The sequence below is a fragment of the Acipenser ruthenus genome, chromosome 13 (genome assembly GCF_902713425.1).
Source record: "Acipenser ruthenus chromosome 13, fAciRut3.2 maternal haplotype, whole genome shotgun sequence".
NCBI classification, from domain to species: domain Eukaryota; kingdom Metazoa; phylum Chordata; class Actinopteri; order Acipenseriformes; family Acipenseridae; genus Acipenser; species Acipenser ruthenus.
In genome coordinates, this window is record NC_081201.1 from 4,692,022 (window position 1) to 4,700,905 (window position 8,884).

At 34.7% G+C, this 8,884-nt stretch overlaps 1 protein-coding gene across 1 annotated transcript; it reads right to left on the bottom strand.

The window, feature by feature from the left end:
• Positions 1–975: 975 nt before the first annotated feature.
• On the bottom strand, positions 976–7,806 carry aqp8b (aquaporin 8b). The gene is made up of 5 exons (XM_034029835.3): positions 7,478–7,806; positions 5,352–5,478; positions 3,608–3,822; positions 2,698–2,832; positions 976–2,585 (listed from the first exon to the last, which is right to left on the bottom strand). The coding sequence occupies exons 1-5, from the start codon at positions 7,741–7,743 to the stop codon at positions 2,543–2,545; spliced, it is 786 nt and encodes a 261-aa protein (XP_033885726.3). The 5' UTR covers positions 7,744–7,806; the 3' UTR covers positions 976–2,542.
• Between the last annotated feature and the right edge of the window lie 1,078 nt (positions 7,807–8,884).

Below are 8,884 nucleotides of genomic sequence, written 5' to 3' on the forward strand. Positions count from 1 at the left end.
ATTATCAAGTCTACTGTATTCTTCCAATATAATCAACATCTAATCTGCTGTATGCATTTTCACTTACCTGTGCCAAAGCTGCTTGTATCAATCTCCCAATCATCTGAACTATGATGTATCCGATTACCATTATGAGGCTGATTCCTCCAGCCAGGTAAATAGTGACAGTTAGCACAGGATTGAATTGTCCACCACTAAAGAAAAAAGGAAGCACAGCATCAAACGCCAGTGAGAATAATATAGCTTGCTTTAAAAAACTTGATATCAATGTATAATAACATTGGATACAGATAGTGCATTAACCTGTTCTATTTTGAAGTACTTCAAAATGCTTAAGAAATGCATCTATCCCTTCCCTAATCATTGTGAAATTGAAGTTTGGGTGTATATTTTAAGCTTGTCATACAGTGGCCAGTTCCATCATACCATCACTCTTATTCCATCAGTGCAGATCAGAGGCTGTTAAGCTTTTAATTTGTAAACTGTATATACACAACACTCCAACATACACCTTTATAACTTTTTGCTGTCTATGTGTCAAGTCTGTTTTTTGTTTTTTTTTTCAGAACAAGTAGTTTTCTGCTCCATGGTGGGTTTCTGACTAGTTTGAGCAGCTGACCTTTAATGTTTTATTCTTATTGTTGCTGGTTTGACTGTGGCTTATTCATCAGAGATAATAATGAAAATCTATATCATTATTATCTATTTTCTATGATTACTTTAACACCATATGTATAATATCCTATTAGGAAACAGAAATGTGGCTTTATTATGACATGAGGCTTGTTTCTTGTAATTGTGTATTATTTATGTTTGTAGACACTATTAGTTATTAAGCCCTTATGAATTAGCATTTCATTGTGATATCTAGAGGTGTTGATTTCCTTTGAAATATATATTTTTTATGACTTTATGTAAGGGACCAAATAGTTTCAAATTGCAGAGATCATACCTGTAATTTAAAACAGCACCACATTGGAGTTATAACATTTTTTTATTAATATGAGATAAGCTTCAAAGTGTTACATTAACAGTCGTCATTATTAAAAAGACATTGAAAGAGACCCTAGCAGTCAAAAAAATCTTTGATTCAGTGTTGAATTACTCACATTTATTTTTAAAAATTAAGCTTAGATAAATGCACTTTTAACTGGAATTTTTAAAACATGGCAAAACTGAACTGAGAAGTATTAATAAACTATACCAAGTATTGCTATGTGTAACAGGGCAGAGGCTGGGCGCAAAACTGCGACCATGCACACGGCAAGCAAGTGTCTTAACCACAATGCAAAAAAGACAAATATCAGTGAATTCTAATTTAGATGTTACAAAATTGTAATGGATTCTTTTATCAATTTGTTGATAAATTATATTTATCTGAGGCTGTGTGGTCCAGTGGTTAAAGAAACAGGCTTGTAACCAGGAGGTCCTCAGTTCAAATCCCACCTCAGCCACTGACTCATTGTGTGACCCTGAGCAAGTCACTTAACCTCCTTGTGCTCTGTCTTTCGGGTGAGACGTAGTTGTAAGTGACTCTGCAGCTGATGCATAGTTCACACACCCTAGTCTCTGTAAGTCGCCTTGGATAAAGGCATCTGCTAAATAAACAAATAATAATTTACAGCACATTAACACCCATTTTATTTATTCTAACACCTTTTTCTTAATCGCTTGATTATTTTAACTCTATTCAATCTCATAAAACTGTTGAGTCATGACTCATTAGCAATATCAATGTACTGTATGATAAAAATCATGTGAAAGGGTAGTCAGCATAGTGAAAGTATGCTTAAGCACAGGCAAGTATGTATAGTAAAGTATTTCATAAAAGTGGCAATGTTTGCATTCTTGATAAGAAGATACAGTGATACAAATCTATAACATCTCATGCTTTCACTTATTTATATATTGGTATAGTGGAGGCTTGGCCCTAAGTTTTGCTTATATCTATAGAACCATTTGTCCAATTGGCAATAAACTTGCTACAGACCTTCTTCAGCACACGGTATATTAAGTATCATAATATTTGGGAATACAGTGTCTGTCTGTGTGTCATTTTTTCATACAGCTAGAAAACTCTTGTTCCACTATAATGACATTTGATAAGGAACTTCTTTAGAATACATTGTTGAAAGTATATCACAATCTTGGGCTATATGGAGGGTGTCTTTCTGTTCACTTTCTGACTGCATGTCACATTTACATTTGAACTATAAATAGAGAACTGATGAACTTTACTAAGGACCTTCAATCAGCACACATTATTGGGAGTATATCAAGCCTGTCTGTCCGTCTGGCACAGTTATATTTTTAAACACACATACTGTACAGTAGATATAGGTAATAGTAACCAACTTGTTTCCATTGTGACCACCAGCTTCCACAACTAAAACCTAAAGTAGTCTACATTCTAGAGACCCCAGGAAACTTCTTAGAAATTAAAAGTAGAATAATTATAGTTGGAACAATCAATTCAGTCTGGAATCTTCAAGGAGTAGCTTGTTGGGCATCAAAATCGTTTTCTTCAAGTATTCACACCGCTTTATTTTAGAAGAATCCGGATTTTCCTGTCACCCAGCAGTAGCCTAAAAGAGAAAAGACAGAAGTGATTGTGATAATAAAACTCAATATACCACTATACAACCAGAGGGGGCAGTATTTTATAAAAATTCAAAGTTAAAAGACTATTGGGTTTACCTTACAAAACAGGCAGTTATCAGAGCACCAGCCAGTGGACCGACCCAGTAAATCCAGTGGTAAGACCAGTAGTTTGCCACCACTGCTGGTCCAAACGCCCGAGCAGGGTTCATACAGGCACCAGACACTGCTCCTCTAAATAAACAAGAAACAATAACACTGTATATCAATGGTGTATATCAATTAGTTTCCCCCTATCCATAAAAAACACAATAGGCTGGTTTCACAGACTCCATATTACCTTAAGTAACATTAAAGTGTATGTAGCAGGTTTCCAAAAAATATAGCGTTACCTGTCCCCACGTCTTGCTACAACAGTTTAAATAATGTACCTGTAATTTTTATTTTCATCGTTAACATCCTGACAATGTTTTACACTTATAACTTTAAAGTCTGTTTCAAAGCTCTTTTCAAAATGTCTGCTCTAGTGCACTGATAGTGTAAGGATTATTGACCACAATGTCAAACTGGTAACACAGCAATAACAATCTATGATGCGGTATGGAACAGAAAAGCCAGAGCACTTGTTATGTTTTTTTTTTTCGCTCTTCCTGCAGTGATTTAAAGGCCAGATCTCAAACCCCAGTGCACTAGAGCAGACATTTTGAAAAGAGCTTTGAAACAGACTTTGAAGTTATAAGTGGAACCAATTGTCAGGATGTTAACAATGAAAAGAATGACATGTATGTTATTTAAACAGTTGTAGCAACACGTGGGAACGTATAGCTAATACTATATTTTTCGGAACCCCACTACTCTTTAAGTGTGGTCTGAATATGTTACCAAAAGAGCAAAATATGTATTTTTAAAAAATATACTTTAAAAAAATACAAATCTCAAAAGTTAAGAGCCATCTCTAAGTTGCAGAAATCTGAAATAACAATAATAAAAAATAAATCCAGGTACGCACCCTGCAAATATGTCGGCTGCAACAGTGAGACCGATACAGAGGGGAGCCAGGTGACTCCGGCTCTTCTCATTCACTGCTCCCATGCAGACTACCAGAGTCAAGAAGACAGTCATCACAGTCTCTGCCACAACCGCTCTGCCGATCTGCCCACTACTCTGCACAGCCGTGAATGCCCCACCCGATGCATTCATATACGTTTCCTCTGTGGAGATTGCCTGGTTAAAGACAGGGGAAAATGACATTTAGAAATGTGCAGGTAAATACAGATCCCTATAACTGAAACACACATTTAAATTTTACTCAAAGTTTAAAAGTGCAATTACAATATTTGGCCACCAGGTGGTACCAAATGCATAACAGCAATTCCTTTAGGAACCAAAAATATTATTATTATTATTATTTATTTATTTATTTTTATTTTTTTTTCAACTCCCAGTATCATGTTAATATGAAGATTTATACTGTTTATTACAGAGAGATGACTGTAAATGGTACCTTGCTCAAAGTCTCACAGTCTAGTCCCAGTTCATTGCTACAATCACAGAAATTAATCTGCATGACCCGCAGCAGTTCAAGGTGTTTTTTCCCTTTAAATATCTAAAACTATTTAACAATAAAAAAACTAGCATACAAAATCCCACGGAGGTCACTGCCGTAATTACCAGCATACTGCAGGTCAGACATGTATAAGTCACAATACTGCGTTGGATATTATACTGCTTATTAAATATGCTGATATAAAAAAATGTTAAACAACCCCAAATAAATGAACCCTTTCATGTATGGTGACCTTATATGGGAACAGATCAAACACAGATATATTCTTTATATGGGGACATATGGAAGACGCAAATGCATGACAGCCTCATATGAGGATGCCATTTCTACCATATATAAAGCAATGGGAAAATATAAGGAAGAACATATATATCTATATATATGTGTGTGTGTGTGTGTGTGTGTGTGTGTGTGTGTGTGTGTGTGTGTGTGTGTGTGTGTGTCCAAAACTACTTTGTTTCCCAGCTATGTTCAATATGTATGCATTAAAGTGTAAATAATTGATTTATTTCAAAAGCTCAAACCTGATAAGAATAAGAATAAATAACAAGCTGTGTTTGGTCAGGTCACATGGCAGTACATACTATTGTGTATGCTATTTGCAGGGGAGCAGGAATCCTGGTGTATTAGTGAAGCTTATGTTCTGGGAGGTAAATTGGCAAAAATATAAAAGTGGGGAAAGGGTGAAATTAAATCAAATATTGATTTAACAGGTGCAAGATAATCATCTCAACTTGTTCTAGCTTGTAGCTCACGCTGTCCAAGGATCTTAAAAGACTTGATTGACTTCTGTATATAAAACATTAAAACATAATAGCATGTAGGCTATATTGGGGGAACCCTGCATTGCTACAATGCTGCATGTGCCATGTGATTGTACAAAAAAAAAAAAGTGATATCAAACTGCAGTTAATAGCTTGAAATGTATTCATTTTTTTTAAAACTGTGACTTGCCTTTTTACCTAGTATATGTAGTAATACATAAATGAGAAGACATTTAGAAAGACTTCTCTAGTAGTAACCTTTGTCTCAGAAGTTTATTTTAGTATTACTGCTTCAGAGTTCTATTTCGGTATGGCTGAAATTCTTATGTTAATCCTGTCTGTAGCTTCTTCCAGAAGAACAATTTTTCCAAAGATAGCCAGCAAGAGCTGAATGTGTACTTCCCCCATTTACTGTACCGTACCTTGGCCAGTGCTGCACCCAGCATTCCTCCACACAGCTGAGAGACGATATAAGGAGCAAGCATAACGACGTTCAGCCCTCCGACCAGGTACACGGACAGCGACACTGCAGGGTTGAAGTGTCCTCCACTAAACAAAAAAAGAGGACACCTTTAATGCCATCGACGTGGCGCATCTAAATAAAGTGGGACCTCTATGTCCCCAACTCAGACAGAAAAGAGGAAACACAAAACTCATAATAAACGAAGCGCTAATATAGACCACGCTTACAATGCGCGGCGGTTTTTTGCTGCTTTTGGAAAACTGATGCAGACATAAATTTATATTACTGCCTTACATTTGTATTCAAAGTGCAACCACATGAAACAACATATTTATTGTATCAATCAAATGCAGGAGTATTGACACAGTAAAGTTACAACACTACCTATAAAAATGCAGGCCGTTGTTCGGAATCAATTTAGACAGCAAAGTCGTTTACTCTGCTGCAAACATCTATCTGTCACCTGACTTGTCTTCAATTTGGTTTGCACAGTATTAGACAGTGGGACACATTGGATTTTTTTGTGCAGGCTAATTCTCAACCCAGGCTAATTCTCAGCCCCGAGAATTATCCTAATTCTCACCCCAATACTCTTCTGGGTTGGTGAACAATATCCCGGGCCAATTCTCACCCCAGTACTCTGTACATAGCATGAGCATTTAATTGTACGATAACTAATCTAAGATAATCAGCAGTAAGCCATATATTTGTGAATGTACTGTGAAAGATACGGGAAAAAAGACTGTGATGTAGATAAAATAAAATAACGTTTATTGAACAATAATAGTGAGAACAATAATAGAACAAAAATGTTTCATACACTACAAACCAATAATTTTGTTTAAAGCAAGCCTGGACAACATATATATATATATATATATATATATATATATATATATATATATATATATATATATATATATATATATATATATATATATATATTTGTGTGTGTGTGTGTGTGTGTGTGTGTGTGTGTGTTGTCCAGGCTTGCTCTAATATATATATATATATATATATATATATATATATATATATATATATATATATATATATATATTAAGAAAATACCAAGTCCCAACTAAAAGATATATATATATATATATATATATATATATATATATATATATATATATATATATATATATATATATATTAGTTGGGACTTGGTATTTTTTAAAACTTGGTAAATAAAGAATATATTAATTTTAAGAAATCTTATTGCATTTAAAGGTAGGAAATTACAGATTCTGAAAGCACTAAGTGTTTTAGCGCTTCAGAACAACAGCTGCTAAATCCATTGCAAAACTTTACAGGCACTTACATTTCACCAGCAAGTTCTTAAACAAAACACACTGAACACCACTGTTCTTAAAGGGATTTCATTTTAAAATTACCATTTATATTCATTTTAACATCAAATTCAAAGAAGCTTTGCTGCTATTACACACACACACACACACACACACACACACACACACACACACACACACACACACACACACACACATACACACACACACACACACACACAAACACACACACACACACAAACACACAAACACACACACACACAGACACACACACACAGAGACACACACACACAAATTGACACAGTTCAGTATTTGATTCTATTATGCTATGAACGAGAGTCAGTGTACTCTACTTGATTTGAAATATTAAAAAAGGAACAATCATTCACAATTTTAAAAAATTGTTATTTTAAATACTTTTTATGTAGTGTATGTATATATATATATATATATATATATATATATATATATATATATTATTAAAATTACCTTTTATATTCATTTTAACATCTAATTCAAAGAAGCTTTGCTGCTATTACACACACATATATATATATAAGTGTGCTTGCATATGAAATGGTTACAAATTCTAAATTCCTTACCTAATAAGTTCATTATATATTCATTCTTGATTTAATAGAATTAAGTATGGAATGCACAATCAATTGAGTAAATCAATAGGATTTTAGCAGAATTACAATCCATTAGAACTGAACAATCCATTATAACTGAATCATTGAAATTATAACGTGTTTCCAACAAAATGACCTACCAGATTTCACCTAAGACTGCAATAACAATTGCCAAAGCCAAGCCATGTGCCAGTGCAGGCTGCAGCCTTCCTGTGCCCTCCACATTCTCAATCACAGACGAACAACCCACAAAGATGAACAGAGCCGACCCGATCACCTCAGCTGCACAAGTCTGGATGTACCTCTCAAATACAGAGGCTTTATGGTGATCAGGCTTTTTCTCCGGCTCAGCCATGGACAAAGTGGACATGTCATAGAGATCTGCCTTGGACTCATTCACAGACATGCTTACAGAAAACTACTGCATTGGACTGAGATACCAACACACACACACATACACACATACAGATAAAACTGAGTGTGGACTGTGTGCAAAGAGTAATATTCGTCAAGGGAGTGGAAACATTCAAATAACAGATAAGGAATACCTCTCCCCTTTCTTGTTCTCTTAGAACAGTGTATCTTGAGAAATATATACAATTTAAAATAGTTATAATAAGCAAAGACCCCTTATTGTCTCCAGTAGAGTGGCCATGCCTATACAAATATAGATAGAAACTGTAGACAGACAACTTTAAATGAGTCACTAATGAAAACGATTTGTTTTGTGCCAGTATAGCAAATGCAATTTGTGCCTTTATTCATGCACGAAAATGTAGTGTATGCTGTAAATGTATTTTGCTAATGACACAAAAAGGGGCAACGTTTATATGCATGAAAAACAGAGGTATATTTAATTAAATATGACAAATTCTGCAATAGAGTACTGCATAAAATCTGAAATGGGAAGTGCATAAAGATTTAACAATTCTGTTTAAGGAATCTACCAAAATCTAACAAAGCAATATTCCAGGTCTGTTTACAGTCTATTTCTTTGTAGCTAGTTTAACATTTTCCATTCAAAATGTCCTTCTTTGTACTGCAGGTACCATAATTAAGCAGGTTTATTGGACTGTTAAAATAAACAGTTACATAGTTATAAACTGTCTACTGAGAAAAGGAAGAAATAAGGAGGTGGCAAAAGCACAAATTACTACGTGCACCGTCTTTCTGAAACACACATTTCTATTGTGTTAGTGTACCACATTCATTTTATTAACACCCCTTGGTCAACCATTAGCCAAAAATCAATACGCGTAAACAATACAACTGTTGTCTTTACATAATGGCAAAAAAGGGCCTTTATACTTGTGCAAATAGTTCCTATCTACAATCAGTTGAAGACTCCTTAATTTTCTGTTCATTTGTCATGTAACATAGATTTGGAGGTTGAATAGTAAATACCAAGCAGTCATAAAACACTAAGTGCAGTGTACTCTTTCCTCAGAACCGGTGTAGTGTTATTTTCAGGTACACACTAAAAAGTGGTACGCAGAACACTGTGCTTGCTCGCTCATGCCTAAACAACTTCCGTTAAGAAAGCAGAG

What these genes read in the sequence shown, in the direction of transcription:
- aqp8b (XM_034029835.3), bottom strand. Translation starts at nt 7,743, where the DNA reads ATGTCTGTGAATGAGTCCAAGGCAGATCTCTATGACATGTCCACTTTG. An exon ending in GCAGCCGACATATTTGCAGG is followed by an intron (nt 2,833 to 3,607) that starts GTGCGTACCTGG and finishes TTGTTTATTTAG; the next exon opens with AGGAGCAGTGTCTGGTGCCT. An exon ending in ATAACTGCCTGTTTTGTAAG is followed by an intron (nt 2,586 to 2,697) that starts GTAAACCCAATA and finishes TTTCTCTTTTAG; the next exon opens with GCTACTGCTGGGTGACAGGA.